General features: G+C 39.2%; 1 protein-coding gene across 3 annotated transcripts in view; it reads right to left on the bottom strand.

Moving 5' to 3' along the window:
• Window positions 1–16,599, bottom strand: part of RXFP2 (relaxin family peptide receptor 2) — a 58,148-nt gene that overhangs the window by 2,441 nt on the left and 39,108 nt on the right. For 2 of the 3 annotated variants that reach the window (XM_070239227.1, NM_001163868.1), the window contains 7 exons: window positions 16,449–16,520; window positions 13,010–13,081; window positions 12,831–12,902; window positions 10,600–10,671; window positions 7,739–7,968; window positions 6,471–6,881; window positions 3,292–3,510 (listed from right to left, as the gene is read on the bottom strand). In XM_070239227.1, the coding sequence (XP_070095328.1) occupies window positions 3,292–3,510; window positions 6,471–6,881; window positions 7,739–7,968; window positions 10,600–10,671; window positions 12,831–12,902; window positions 13,010–13,081; window positions 16,449–16,520 (1,148 nt within the window). The remainder of the gene's footprint in view (window positions 1–3,291; window positions 3,511–6,470; window positions 6,882–7,738; window positions 7,969–10,599; window positions 10,672–12,830; window positions 12,903–13,009; window positions 13,082–16,448; window positions 16,521–16,599) is intronic. The other variant, XM_070239228.1, reaches the window with a different exon arrangement.

Genomic DNA, 16,599 nt, shown 5'->3' with positions numbered 1-16,599 from the left:
TTCCTCTTATCTCTCCCTTCTCCTTTTTCCACGTTTGCCTTCCTCTTTCTTCATCCCATCTTCTCGTTATAGTCCTTATTTCTTTTAATTGTAAAGAATATGGAAATAAAATATCTATCTTTAGCATATCTTAGATTTCTTTTTTTTTTTTAAAGATTGGCACCTGAGCTAAGAACTGTTGCCAATCTTTTTTTTTTTTCTGCTTTATCTCCCCAAATCCCCCCCATACATAGTTGTATATCCTAGTGGCAGGTCCTTCTAGTTCTGGCATGTGGGACGCTGTCTCAATGTGGCCTGACGAGTGGTGCCATGTCTGCACCCAGGATCCGAACCGGGGAAACTCTGGGCCACCACAGAGGAGTGCGTGAACTTATTAACCACTTGGCCACGAGGTTGGCCCCTTAGATTTCTTAAATAAAGTTTTAATTACTATATTACTTGTCTTTAGTTTAAAAAAAATTAGATGACATGAACCATTCATAATTGATGACAGACAAAGTGAAACAAGACAAAGTTGCTTCTTGTCTGTTGTGTCCCCAAAGAAAATTGTGAGCAGGAATGAGATTTCCTATTCAGTCTCGGGCGACTCACCAATGTCAGGTGTGCAGTGAGTTCTGAGACAGGAGAGCTAAAGCTGGCTTATCTGTTGGGCTGATCCCATGTACTGTCAGTGATATGCTGTGAGGGAGCAGACCCCAGAGTTCTTGGAACGTGGGGACAGGATGGGTCTAGGCCAGTGAGGGCAGCATTTCCTACAGCACCATGGGAAGCTGGACAGGCAAGAAGGGTCTTAGTCATATGTGATAAAGACTTCTCTCCTAGGTCTTCTGAGGTATTCAAAACAAACCTCAAAGTATTGCACTATAAATGTAGAGATAGACTGATGTGTGGCCCATGAATGTTTTCACAAGGCCTTTTTTTTTTCTCTTGTTCTAAGTCCCTATCATGATCTGAAATGTCTGAGACTCTCCAAGGATGATAATGACTCTTGCTGCTATCAGATACCCTTGATCACCAGACATCTCCTGATTAAAAATTAGAGAGTATTATGGGCCAAATTGTGTCTCCCCAAATTCCGATGTTGAAGTCCTAACCCAAAGTCCCTCAGAATGTGACTGTGTTTGGAGACAGGGCCTTTAAAAATGTAATTAAGTTAAAATGAGGCCATGAGGGTGGGCCTTATTCCAATCTGACAGGTGTCCTTATAAGAAGAGGAAGCGTGGACACACATGGAGACATTGTGGGTTGTGCAGAGGAAAGATCACGTGAGGACACATTGCGAAGGCAGCCATCTGCAAGCCAAAGAGAGAGGCCTTGGCAGAAATCTGTTGACCCCTTATCCTGGATTTCTAGCATCCAGAACTGGGAGAAATAAATTTATGTCGTCTCTCCGTTCCCTCAACTTGTCGATGCCAAGGTCAGGACAGGAACCCGGGACTCCTGCCTCCCTTGGTCCTTCTACTACACAAGGCTGCCTCCTCCCACATCCAGGAGAAGTGAGTGCCTGGTGTGAGGAAGGACATCAAAAGTTGTGGAAAGAGGAGCTGCAGAGGTTGATGAGACAAATCCCACCTGTTCCACCAGTCTCGGACCAGCTCAGCATCTTTAATTGAAAAAGCATTTATTAAATAATGTTATGTGAAAAGCACCGTGGAAAGATAAGTGAGACATTGTCCCTACCCTCCAGAAGTTTATAATCTGAAGGGAGCAAAAAATACATTAAAAAATAACACTGATATGAGTTTAATAAACAAAGCGCAAACAAAATGTAATAGCCATTTAAGCAACTGGGTTAGATGGGAATAGGCTGGAGAGAGGTTTGGACCATGAAAGAGGGAGTATTTGGGTTGACCCTTGGAGGATGAGAAGGGGTGTTTAGTAGGCTAGAATTTTGCATGTTGAAAGTACAATCCAGGTAGAGACAACAGCTTCAGCAATGGCAAGACATCAAAAAGGTACAGGAAAAAAAGCCAAATAATTCTAATGGGCCTGGATCACAGAATATGAGGGTAGGGTGGGAGGGGAAAAATGTTTTAATGTTAATCCCCACCTTTGGGCTTTATTCCATGAGCAATGGAGGCCAAAGGACATTTTCGTCCTGCCGAATTTAAAATGTTAGGATATAAAAATTGAGATGTCTAGGAAGTTGTAGTAGACTGGAGACTGTTTGTGGAGTTTCCCATCTGTGACCATTAATATTTAGCTAACTCTGCTCCTCATGTACAGCTGGCTCTCCCTGAGTGGTCTCACACATATTCTTGGGGCTTCTGCTCTTGCTACTTAGCAAAGGCTCCCAAGTAGTCAGCTGTGATCTCCCTCCTCATCTCTGTTTCCCCGCCTTGCATGGCTCGAGGGACATCTATGGCCTGTTGTGAGACAAGCTGATGGATTTAGGGATGCTGTGGACGTTGTGTGTCATTTTGCAGTGAGGCATTTTACAAGACCTCCCATGACTTTGTGCACAAGCCAGAGGGACATAAATTGTTGCAGCAGTTTGTGGCTGCACATTCACCACTCTTTTATAAGGGCTTACAATGTGTCAACCTCATGCTTGACACTGGGGTACCAACATGAATAAGACACAGTTCCTGCCCTAGATGAGCTCCCAAAATAGGTTGGCAATAGGCTGAATCAATGAGTTGAAGATTACCCCAAACTCTGTTTCACTGAGAGTCAGGCTAAAGCCTTGGGCTGTAGGATGGTTGTAATTTCTAGGTTCCAGAAAGGGCCTCAAGCAAACCCCTAACTAATGAAGCAGGGGTGTGTGTGAGGAACCTGGCCTTTTGGATGAAGCACTAATGTGGATCATCTAGCACTCCACAGAGCTCAGTGTGACAACCACTTGGCTGGGACCATGAGATAGACTGGTGGCTGTTAACAGGGGTGTGTGCCTCAGAATCACAGGGGGAACTTTTCCAAAACATCCGTGTGTAGGCCATAGCTCCTAGAGACTAAATCCAGAGGCCGGGATGGAACCTGGGCCTGTATATTTTGTTTTCATATGTGTACTCCTGGCTAACAACCACCATCTAGCTGAGGTAGAAATAAGACACTAAGACTTAGTTTTTCTCTAGTTCCTCTTTTTCTGACTACTCTTCTCTGGTTTGCATCAAGACCCCATTTCTATCTTAGAATACTGATTATAAAACACTGAGGGAAATAATAACTCTTTGTTTTGAACTTGTTGGTATTTATGGAGAATTTACCATATGGAAGGCACGGTATTCTGTTCTTGTCAGACAAGGTGGGTAAGAAGGCACTTTGTACTTGGGAATAATAGAAGGAACTGACCTGGTATTTCCACCCGGAAGAGGGATAGAATTTTAACTACAAATACAGGAATCCAGCAGATGGCATCAGAGAACACTATAAAAAAGAAACGATTTGCAACAGCCACCTCTCTTCCAATGTGATTCCTCACTTCTGAAGTCTGCAAGGCAGTTTTTTGAATGGAACAGAACATAATAATATAGGAAAACACAATGATGAGAAAAGCCAGCAAGTTCACACCTGTTGGGAAAAGCACACCTCTTAACATCTCAGGTGTAGAAATCAACAGTAAAAATATTGTGTCACTTAGATGCTCAGTATGGTGCCTCTTACACTGCATTTCCAAGAAGCATTCTTCTGTATAAGCCAGGTGGTAAACAGCTAAAACTTTGAATCCAAGGCTATAAGCTCGAAATAAGATAAGGAATTGTGTTTTCCAGATCAAAAAGATATTTCAAATACATAAACCCTTTGTGAAGAATTATAGACTTCTGAAATTCAGATCTAGGTATATCGTGAGATAAATTTTAGCTTTTTTAAAACAGAAAAAAAGCTATTTTCATTTTTAGCTCTTTTAAGGGATTACTGCAATCATATGTACATCTCAAAAAGTAAATATGACCCCGTTCCTTTATCGTATAAATATGAATAGGATAACTTTAGAATATCAAGGAGATAGCCTTAAAAACATGATTTCTCATGTTTTTAGGTCCTAAATAAAAATAATATGTAGAGCAAAAATAAAGCTTTGTTTATTTTTCTTTAGATTGCTTACAGTAATTTAAACTAAAATTCAAAACCCTTTAGACCTGTTTTAGAAAAAAAAAGGGCAGAAAAAATAAAAAATTCAACTATATGAATCCCTCTTTTAGGGTCAAATACATTTAGAAGATTCTCCCTTAATATCACTATCCTATAATGCTGACTTCTACTTTGTTCTATTTTGCTATAATAAAAATCCTGAGTGATCCTGTTATTCCTTATAGTGAACATCAAATTTGCGTATAATTTCAAAATTGTTTAAAAAATGTTCATCTGAATTAGACTGTCTGTAAGACTGGTGAAGTCTGGGGAAAATACTTTAAGTTTAAGGTGTTCTGTTGTTTTTATCCAAAACATTTCATATTCCATGGAACCTCATTATAAAGCCATACAATGGAATTTTATAAAATTGATTTATCTTAGGCCTCTTGTCAGAAAGTTTAGTTAAGAATAAAATAAAGTGATGGTTTAAGATGATCCTCTGGTACAAATTCTGAAAACAGATTTATGGAAAGTATCAAAAATGCACCTTCTGAAAGTACCGTAGGAATGGGAGATGTTGACAGGAGGAGAAACTGGGTGACGGGTATATGGAAACCGTAGTATCCTGCAATTTTCTCTAAATCTAAATCTATTCTAAAATAAAAAATTAATTTAAAAACTGTGTTTTCTTATATTCTTTAAACAGAAAAAAGGGCTCTGAGACTCCTTCTCTCACAGATAAGCCATGTATATGTAGATGATGTGTGCGTGTGTATATATTATTATCTCTTTATCTACCTGGAATATATTGCAGGTGCTAAAACCCTTTCAGCCAACCCCCATGCCTTACCTGAAAGGTCTAGCCACACTGAACTTCTTTCGCCCTTCATCTGGGTCTGATCCCTGGCTTTGGGCCTCTAAATCCACTATGTCTTTTTCTGGAACTCAGCCTCTGCCTTCTCTTGCCTACCGCCTCCTCATCCTTTGGATCTCAGTTTGGATTCATTTCTACTGGGAAGCTTCCCCAGTCCTCAGATCTGGGGCTCCTAGAACACCCTGTACTCCTCCTTGGTGGCATTCGTCAGTCTGTGACGTAAGGACTTGTTTACTTGTCTTCATCCTCCTTTCTGGCTGCAGGTCTGTGAGGGCCAATCTGTTGTCTCTCCAGTACCCAAAATAGTTCTTGGCCTATAGTAGGTGCTTAATAAATGCTTGTGGAATCAATGAGTGTAATGTTGTGTGTGCGCGTATGTGTGTGGGAGGGAGGCTCGCCATGAAGTGCACTTATACTAGGAATGGCTTACAATATCCTGGGAGTGACATATCCATGAAAAAGTAGCTATAAAACATGGCAGTGTTATTAAAATGGTGGAAATAAAGTGTTTTATTTTTCAGAGGAATAAGAGAAGGAATAGACGGAGAAGAGCTGGAAATGGTGGTTAGGGCCATTTTGGGATGGGGTCTAAATGACTAGTTTAAACTTGATCTTGGTTAGAAGGAGGGAGTCATTGAAGGTCTCTGAGCAGAGGCATGCACAGTCCTTTCAGTTCTCAGGTACTGAAGAGAGAGAAGGCCACAGAGGCCAAAAGACCAGCAAGGGCTACTGTAATACTTCAGGGTTGAGGCAGTAAGGTTGTAAATGAAGATAATAGCAGTAGATAGAGACTGGAGGAAACAGAAGACAGAGGCATATTTTGATGAAAAATCTTTGATGAAAAGGAAAGGACGACAGATTATTGACTACTTAGATGAGAGGAAAAGATGAGAAGCGGGGATTGAAATGATAACACTGCTCTAGCTAAAGAGAGGACATGGGAACGGCCTTAATTTTAAGCAAGAGAGATACCCGTTAGACAATAAAAAAAGTTTTTTAACATTAAAGGGATAAACTTTTCATCCATTTGTAACAGAGAAGGTAAGATATTCTTTTCTAAAAAGTTAGGGGGAATTAAGAAAAGTGAAAAGCAAAGTTTTATTAAGCACCCTTATATTGCTGTCTTTGGAGCTGCATTTACAAAAGGCAATAAACCTTCCTGGCATTTCCGTTCAGATAATCTCCTGTTACTGAGTTTCCAGAGTTCTATTATTATTATTTACTTAGCTCATATCTAGATTAAAAAACAGAAAGAGCTCAAATAACTTAGTAGGGTCACAGGACAAGGCACTCAACTAGAATTCCTCCAGCTCATAGTCAGAATGTATAAACATGGGTCTTACGGATAATAAAAAGATCATCCAGAGATCAGGACAGTATGTTTTTGTTTTCCATACTAAATCTCTATAATAAAAGTTTAATAAAAACTTCTATAAATGCACAGCAATAACTTTTCTTTAAGAAAGGACATAGTCTTAACTATATGTGTTTACTGTCTGTAATGGGCAAATACACCTTTGCTGAAATGTATGCTGTTTCTATCAAAATCACATTTGTCCAGGAAATGAAAAATATAATTTACCTAAGAAAATTCCAAGAGAATACCCTTTGCTTCCAATATCTTCTGTTTGGTCATAATAAAGTGGGAAACATACTCCATTTTTTCCATAAAAGTTTCCAAAATAATCCTCGTTCCAAAATGGAATCACAGCTATTAAAAATCCCACAATCCAGATGCAAATGAGGATGACCGAAGTCTGCCGTTTTCCAGGACGAATGTTACTGAAGGGAAAGACAATGACCAGGAACTTCTCCAGAGTCAAGTATGTCAGCAACAGGACGGAGACTTCGGTGGACAGCATGGCCAGGAAGCCCATGAGGCGGCACTGCAAACTCTCCATCCACAGCAAAGCGTACTTCTGGTACTGCCCGCGGTACTTTATATCGGAAAAGCCGACGAAGAACAAATAAACACCCATGAGGCAGTCCGCACCTGTTGAAGAAGTGATACTGTGTATGTTGGTAGTTCCCAGCATCGCTGTTTTAGTATTCTGATTACGTCTACCTCCTTCATCCTGTGTTAAATGAACTACTGCAAACACCTTCAATAGTACCTAGAAGCCAATGGACTTCAAAAGGTGTACTACCATCTCTAAAGCACCACGCTGCATCTTTGTTGTACAATTTTAAAAACTGATGGTGGGGCTGGCCCCATGGCTGAGTGGTTGGGTTTGCGCGCTCTGCTGCAGGCGGCCCAGTGTTTCATCGGTTCGAATCCCGGGCGCGGACATGTCACTGCTCATCAAGCCATGCTTAGGCAGCGTCCCACATGTCACAACTAGAAGGACTCACAACTAAGAATACACAACTATGTACCGGGGGGCTTTGGGGAGAAAAAGGAACAAAAAAACAATAAAAAAAAATTGGTGATGGAGAGGAAATTTTGTGTGTGTGGGGAGGCTAGTTTTTCAAAAGTATACAAGTATTACTTGCATGGTTAATAAAGGGGATAATTTTCTGGGCTTAAGGAGCCTGGGTGCTATTGTAATTGAAGGTTAAATACAGCTTAGTTTTATAATCCACAACCTGTCCTGCAGAATCGATCGCTTGATTCATGGACTCCCTGTTACCCCAGTTCCAAGACATAACCCCAGATGTGAGTACTAGATCACTGCAAACTCATGCAATCTAGAACAGAGCAGTCAAAGAAAACAGTACTTTCATCCTTAGAAAAAAAATTGCCCAGCGTAAATAATTCATATTAAATGCCATTTGTAGAAGGCCAATATATGTCTAGTGCACAGCTCACAGAAGATAGCCTAAATCTATTTAGATAGGAAACATACTTACAACAAAGGATTTTGATGGACATAGCGTGAGTCGTATTTTCAGCTTTAATGAAAGATCTCATGCCAATGACAAAAAGATTTCCAAAGCAGGTTATGAAAGCTATAACCCAGACAAATATTCTGAGGATATTGTTAGCCAAGAGGTCCTCAAATGAAGAAATGCCGTCAGTCAAGGGCATACATATTCGGACATGGGGAGCATAGGAGCAGTACCGAAAGTTTTTGAAATAACTAAAGTTAAAGGGAAAAAAAGAGTCACTTTCCAGCAATGACACAGAAACTACAGTTGCAATCCTGTCAGGGCTTCAGCTCTGCTGGGTATGCAACTTCACTAGGTCTGTTTATTTTTGTTTAGTAATGATTATGTCGTTACAGAGGTCTTCATTAAATAGTATGTTACTCTAGACAGGGTTGCTCTTTTAAAGATGAAGAAACTAAAGGAGATAGAAATTCCGTGGCTTGCCTGAGTTGTCAGGGGAGCACATGAGAATGGGAAGTCTCCGGGACTCTAATTTTCCCTGTCACCTTGGATTACTCTCTAGGGTATTATAAAAAGTAAACTGTCAGTGTTAAATTGATCTCTAGCAAACATTCAGGGGCTTGGGTTTGGGATGTAAGGGACCTACAGTAGCTCACCAAAACGTCCTTGTCTTGTACTTAGTTTTAAATAAACTTACTTACCTACCCCCTTTTCCCTGACACTGGCAGGAAGGGAGGGTCTCTGAGACTAGGAAAATCCAGCTAGGAGGAGAAGCAGCTGCCTTAAGCACAGATTTCTTACCATGGCCTGGAAGGACTTAAGCAATTTCTTGAGGAAAATTTAGGTTTGTTCGTGATCAATGTATTTATGATCTAGGTGTGTGCAATCGTGAAGGGTTTGAACTGGGGAGGTCATTTGGTTTATTGCCATTCCCCAAACCTGTGTGTTTAGGATTTTCTCCCATAAAACTCATTCCATTTTTATATTCTTTTACCTCCTCTTTTAGTTAACTTCTTTTTGTCTAATCCTTTTTTGTCATCTCCCCCTTCGGTTGCTAGACTAGCAAGTTCAGCTAAGCTTTACTTTGCCACGGCTGCAAGTCCTCCCGTGATTGGACCCCTGTCCACCTCACCTCCTCACCTTCCTCGCTCACTCCACCTTGACACATTGGCCTTCTTCTAATTCTCAAACTAGCCAGACTCATCCCCTTCTCAGTGTGGTGCTTTTGCTTTTTCCTTGCCTGGAAGATTCTTTCTCCAGATATTGCCCGGGCTGTACCCTCCCTCCTCCATGAGGGTCTGCTCAAATGTCACCTCTCTCTGACTTCTACGTGAACCATCAACATCCTCCCTCTATCCCTTTAGCTTGCTATACTTTTCTTCATAGCGTTTGTTAACTATTTATATGTTTACTTGTTGACTTTCTGGTTCCCAACGCTAAATAGAAGCTCCATGGAGGAGACAATTTTCTCTCCTGTTTATCCCTGTGTTCTCAGATCTAGAACAGTGCCTGCTACATGGGAAGTACTCAACAAATAGTTCTTAGCAGGGCAAATGAATGATGGATAATTTAGTGCTGGGTATGTAGGAAGAGAAATTGGAGGCAATCCCTGCCCTTCAATAGCTTACAAATCTAGCTTCCAGATATCATCTATCCAATTAAAGGAACTTGACATATACTTATTTTGTTTTCTTCTTCTTTCCTGGAGTCCCTGGCATATGCTTGACCTCTAGGTTCTTTCAGGATTCCTTTATGTCCACTGTCTTCAGATGGAGCCAGCTAGGGTCTCTCAGTGGTTCAACCTCTCCTCCCACCATGAGAATGACCCCAGTTGGCAGGTGGAAGGGATGGGGTTATGCGGTTGAGGTGTTTCCATAAGTGGTGGACAAGGAAGATGAAAACGGAACAACTAGGTCACTTAATAGAGAAGTAACTAAGTTAACACATTTTATGTTAATTATTGTGTCCTTCTTGACCTTAACATGAGGTTCACATTTAAAGCAGCAGCTTCTCCATCAAGTTCTAAAAAGTTGAATTTCTCTATTCTAAGACCTCACACTCTGCCCGCGACAAGGAAATGATAACCCCGTTAAATATTTCCCTACTGGTGCCACAGAAAGAGAAATTATGAAAATCATGTGGATACGCATCAAATACTTGACTTTTAGTAATCACACCTACTGCACAAACATAAACAAAATGTTCTCCCAAAAGAGCACCTTCACACCAACCATTTCATCCACTTGCTGCACCCAACTTGTAATCTTACATCGAATCCTCCCTATTGTTGTGGATAACAATGGTTAATTTTTGAAATCATGAAACATAGATTATACAGTTGATAAAGAAATGATCATGTCATAAATACATATATTAACACAACTTACATAGTGCACTTTAGCCAAATATATTAAAGTGACTTATTAAAAACTACTATAAAGATTAATTACCTCCATTTTGTAGTGCACTTAGTAACAGTAACAACACCTGGAATTTATATAGCATCTTTCTTCCTAAGGGCTCAAATCTTAGAGCAACCGACTGCTCACTCATGTGAAGTGAATTAATCTTTCCAGGTCTCCTGAGTACCATTTAGCCAGTGACTTCATCTTGTGTAATATGTGGCATTCTGGTACCCTGATCTCTTATTGGGCCTCAATTGGATAAACAGCGTGTTTCCAGAGAGAAGTGTCATTCATGTCGGCACATCATAATATTGAACTCTATTATAACAGGGACCAAAGGTGACAAAATTAAAAAGCTCTCAATAAAAAGACTTTTCTAGCATAAAAACACATTGCAATGACACATTAGACAGTTTACACTAGAACATCTGCAACATTTCACTATGCTCTCTTCTCCGTTCTTTCAGACATACATACATGTGAGAAAGATTCTTCATGGGTTGAAACATTCCCGTGTTTATATTTGGAATCTCTATCCTTTCCAGGTCTCTGCAAAATATGCACAATAGGTTTCACGTTTTTAGGGTTTAACCTTTAATAATTGCATTCTTTGTCATATCCTAAATACCATGCTTCAAAATCTTATGTTACCAACTCAAATTAGGATGAAAACTTTACAGTAAGTATCTTACAAAATTGCCATTTCTATTTATGCCTCCTGTCAGTTGGAGCTGATTTTGTCACTTCAATGCAAAATTACATTCTAATAGAACTCTTTCATTCATTTCTTTGATTTAAAAATTTCAGTGATGATTTGTGTGATTATGAAATTGGGTCTGTGGTTTGATTTTATAAACCATGCCATGTGAGTTTAGGGTTTCAGAAAGGAGCTGACTTTTCCAACCCGAGAATATCACTGAAGTGAGTTTTGTGAGAATCTGGATTTAAATACAGTCATTCCTTCCTTGTCTATGTCTCTTTAGGGTAGAAAACCATGGAAGCTGTAAGAGGACCTCCAATGCAGGACAATTGTTTTCTAAGACAACAGTGGGAAGCATGATTCCTTTAATTCTTCCAGACCCCATTAGATGTTCTCAGAGGGCTCCAATGGTAACCCCTATATTCCTCATTTATCCAGAAGCTTCTTCAAATAGAGATTCTTTGAAGACCTCTTTAGGATGCCATGAATTAAGGGAGTCTGCCACGTTCTCAGGAAACATAAATGGAGAGTGGACGCTCTAAAAAAAAGAAGTCTTTTACTTTTAAGATTTGCTTTGAAAGATGTTTGATTCACACTCAGTTTCTTTTTGATTAATCTTAATAAGGATCTTGACATGGTTCTAGGTTTTCTTTTGCCTCTTGAGTCCTTCATAGAGGAATTGCCTTGCCCTTTGGCAATCAGGAATGAAACTTAGGGGAGCAATTATACCATCGAATCATCACGGGACCCCTCCTGCAGGAAACTCTCGAGTCCTTTTTGAGGGTTTCGCTCTCTAGCTTTCTCCTGGACTTATCACAGTTTTAGCTTTACATGAAGTGTGTGATTACTTGATTAACAGCCTATAGTTTCCAAAAGAGCCAGAAGCCACTATATCCTGAATGCCTAAGACAGTGCTGTAAGTAAGTTGGTGGGCAGTAAATGTGAAAGAAAGGTGTAAATGAATCTCTAGAAAAAATAAATGAGACAATAAAGAAATAAAAGAAATGAAGAAAGAAAAGCACGGAGTAGGCAGTTACTGCTTTGACTTTTCAGAAAGGCATGATGTGGTAAATCCATACTTTGGCTTTCAGAAGTCAGTGCGGTGAGTGAAGGGAAGAATTGCTTTGTCCACATCCTGAGGTCTATTATTATGTTTAAAAACAACATATTGTTTATATATTTTTTATATTCTAGCTTCTTGAGAGCAGGAACCAAGTCTTTTATATCAATGGATGCTCACTAATATCCATTGAGAGAGAACCTAAATCTTGCATTAATTTCAAATAGAAAACTATTTAGCAAAAATAAAAAGTGATGTTAAAGATTGGTTTTTGGAATTAAATGAAGAAAGGCTGAGGCTGAGATCAGGCAATATAGTACACTTTCTGTGTGAAAACAAACAAACAAACAAACTTTAGCCAAGGATGGCTATTCCTGGGAAAGGCATGATGAAGTTCAAGGATAACTGGCAGAGTTCTGGACCCCATTTGAAACCTAATATGTTTGAAATGTTAAAATGCTAAACAACATTAATTGTCTGAATGTTTATATTTGTGACATAATTTTTTATTTTTACTGACTGAAAAGTAAAAAGCATGCTCTATAGACTGATATCAAGTAGACTGTTGTAAGAATGGGAAAAGGAAAAATCAGGTAAGTCTTACATAATTGGCTTTTTTAACCAACTGTTTAATAATAAAATTATTGCAAATTTAATTCTTTGTGAAAACTGTAGAATGAGAGTTTTCCATGTGATCTCAGTTTTCAGAAAAGAGCTATATGTAGCTTCAAACTCAGAAATGGTCTTTACCCATATTGAATGGTAAAAAATGAGGCTTTGTGTCATGAGTATACACTTGGTGGTAACAATGATATTCACGACTCTCTGAGGATGCATGCTTAAATTAAAAGCCCTCCTAGTGTAAAATACCCATTTAAAAATAAACGTGGTTCGAAGTAAAGTACATCCACTGAAATGATCATCAACATACTGTTATATTTCACTTACAGAGACTGAAGTTGTTTAAGACTTTCAAACTGGTTCTTGTGGAGATACAAAAGAGGGTTGGACGCCAGTTTCCTTTTGTACCATTAGAAGGAAGGAGGAGAGAAGCATCAGGATGTTATTATTTTGGAAGCTCAAGATGTTGCCATTTAAATCTGATGATGGTGAGAAGAAGAACTTACAGTTTTTGCAGAAGCTTCAGGTCTTTAAAAATGTGGGGTGGTAGCTCCATTATCATATTGTTAGACAGGTCCCTGTTGGTGACAGTGAAAACCCAAAGCAATTACATTGGAAATAAATGACATAGTTATTACTCCTCACTTAACATCATCCTATTTGACGTAACAGAAAATATGATTCAATTTAACCAACCTGATAACTTGTTACACAAGGCCATCTGAGTCAGCCGAATGGATATGTTTTCCATCACTTTTCAGAAATGTGACATTTTGTTCACCCAGTTCCTAGCTGGAATTTCCTCTCAGCCCCTCTCCAACACATTCCTAACATGGCTTCAATGTCTGCTTTGATTAATTTCCTCTGTTTTAGGTACTCTTTGTACACTTAGACAATTCATTGCTTCTGTGATTCCTGCTTGGTTCATGTACATGATTTCTTGTTTGTCTAACTATATTATGAGCTTTCTGAGGTCAAGACTTATGTCTTATACTTATTTTGCATTCCAACTAAGATAATATTGGCCACATAATATTCACCTAGATTATCTTGAATGGATCAATTCACACATTTTTAATCTACTTTTATATGGTGCAATTCTTTTAAAAGAAATTGAGAACTTAACCAAATTTAATTAACTATAATAAGACTGCCCAATCCAGAAGGAACCATAGGGAAGTGTTTCTACAGAATGTGGAAAAGAGATTTGTTAGAATCAGAAGGAATCAGGAATCTTTGAGAGCTCAAAATATCCTTCTGAGCCAGAGAAGAAGTTAAAAGTGAAACATATGTGAAATTGCCTAAGAATCAAACAAAAGATTTATTTATTTTTGATGCTTTGGTGCTGCTGATAGATATGTGGGAGTTCCAAATGATTAAGACTTAGCTCTTTCTTTAAAGAAGCTTACAATTAGAGTATACATTAGATCATACAACAAGGAAGAAATGAAGCAAGTGCTGTTACAGAAGTATAGACAAAAAACAGAGGAAGGAGTCATCGAACATGGACTGGGAAATTAGGAAGTGTTTGAACAAAGCTTGATGATTTTCATAGGTGGAGTAAAAGAAGAGCAGATTTTCAGGTGAGGGTTGAGCAGGATCAAAGAAACAGATGCTTGGAAGTCAACGACATCTTTAGGAGTCAACAAATGGTCCAATGTGGGTTGAGGATAGAAAATATGGGGACATGTAGAGGAAGTGAGCCTGGAAGGGAGCATGGAGACAAAATGGGAGGGCCATGAATACGTTCTAAGGCAGTGTTTCCCAGAATATAGTTCAGGCGTCAGAATCAAGGAGAATGCTTGTAAAAAGAGCTCGATCCACTCGAGAACCATCACACTAGAATCTCTGGGAGGGAGCCTGGTAACATGTTGTTAAAGCCAGTATGTTCTGTGATTCTTCTGTATATTAACACTTGACAATTGTGTCAAGGACTTTGCTAAACAGCAGGCAACAAAGAGGGAGAATATTAAGCAGGACAGTGGCTTAATATGCTCTGGGTTATGGGATGATAATTCTGTCAGAAGCATGAAAGATAAACTGAAAAGCCAGAGAGTCAGGGAGCAGAGACCTGGCAGGAGGGTTCAACTCTGGACCAGGAGAGAGCAGGTGAGGGTTTAAAGGGGCACTGGCAGGGCTTATGGTCTGATAGGACACGAATGGTAAAGAGGCTTAGAGGGAAAGGGAGCAGTCTCTGAGCCTGGCTGCCAGGAAGGACGCTGATACCATTAAGAGGGCAAGTCTAGGGGAAGAAGCTGGTAGTCGGGTAAGGGTCATCTATAAATTAATTTTAACAGATTGCTTTTGAGGTGCTCTCATGGCATCCAAGTGTAGATGTCCTGTCAGCTGGGAACTCTGATCTGGTGCTCCACGTGGGAGGAGTACACCTGGGTCATGCACGGAAGGAAAGCCACAGGTGTGTGCAGGTCAAAGAGAGAGTGACAACGGAGCAAGACGATGATGATTTTGTACACCTAGAAAACGTTCTGCAAAGTGTTACATTGAAAAATAAAGTATAGTTTTTTTTGGGGGGAAAGACTTTAGTGGCCTCACCTAAGTGTGCAGATTCCTCTCCAGGAGGGGTTTGTTGTCATGAAGGCACAGTAAAATTATCTAACATTTTTGTGAACTCAAGAAGTATAAATGCCTTTTCAAGTTATTATATTAACTTCTGATTTTCTCTTAGATTAAGTGGATTGGAATGGATTACTGGTGGTTTTACAAAAAGCAAGGTAGTGTCTCTTAACCAGGCTCTGTTTTTGAGGAGGGTGGGCGTGTGAGAGAGACTGCCTAAGGGTAGGATAAGAGGAGGACTAGGATATTTTTCAGAATGTGGATTCCATCCCACTGTTTCCTGCAGGTTGTATTTAAAACAAGCCCCTGTTTGTCCTGGGCTGCTGCTCCGCTCCACCCCACTAACCCCAATCCGTATCCATCCTCCAAGAGCTGATCTGGAATGCCCCCATGAGAAGAGCGTGAGCTCTTCTGAGTGGGCTGCCTTTAGTTTTTTCCCATAAAATGATAATATTTTTAGTTCTAATATAGTGCCTTGCACATACCAGGCACTTAATAAATACTTGTGGATTTGGTTTATGATACTCATTAGTTAGATGGAATTATCTTAATTATTTGTGAATTACTTTTCAAATTACTCTTATTGAGTTATTTTCCCCAGTCCTTTCTGGATTTCAAAACAAGGTATGAATAATGGGGGGGGGGGGTTAATTAAGAAAAAGAAAAAGAAATTAATTTCCATTTTTAGGCCTCAGATCAGGAGGAGGAGTTCTCTACCTTAATTGTCACTATTTATAAGAGAGCATATTTAATTGCAACTTCCAATGGTACACAAATTATGTGGGTAGTGATGAATTAATAGCAAGACAGATGCTTTTTAAAAGGCTTAGATCTTCAAAACATATTTGAATAGAAAAAGTTACATGAACTCTCTGAATATTTTGCAATGAACCTAATTCTCATTCTAAGCATTAGTATTTGCTCATCTGTTCTAGAAGTCATAATTTCCCAAGGGATAATAAGCATCTTCATTCGTTTGTTCAGTTAAAATTAATTAACATTACTTCAGTCAGTCAGTTATTCATTCAGCAAGCATTTATGGAGAATTAACTATACTCCAGTCATTAGAGATAATGATCCCTGAGTTTAAGGAGCTATGGGAAACTCATTTGCTCTCAAACACACATATATATGAAATCACCCAAAGAAAATAGGCAGGGAAATTAGAGCAGGCCAAATCCACATTAAGCCCACTGTCTGATTTTAATTGCTTTTGACTTTAGGATAATGTCAGTTTTTTAAATTGATTTTGAATATCCAGTAGTCTACAGGATTTTGATTGCTACTAGTGGAAAAGCAGTCTCACTAGTCATTTAAATGTATAATCTTAGAAAAAGCAATCATATTTTCCTAGTAGACAATGCTACTTACAGTTCTCCTAAATTTTTTAATGAAGAAAATGTCTTCTCTGGAACAAAATCAATTTGATTTCTAGGCAGAAACCTGTAAGACATGGTGAGAGTCAGCACTGTTGGTTTGTGTCTGCTGAAATAACCAGTTCTCACTGGGAGACGCCATTGAT

Source organism: Equus caballus, chromosome 17 (assembly GCF_041296265.1).
Source record: "Equus caballus isolate H_3958 breed thoroughbred chromosome 17, TB-T2T, whole genome shotgun sequence".
Lineage (NCBI taxonomy): Eukaryota > Metazoa > Chordata > Mammalia > Perissodactyla > Equidae > Equus > Equus caballus.
This window is presented reverse-complemented; position numbering and strand designations above follow the sequence as displayed.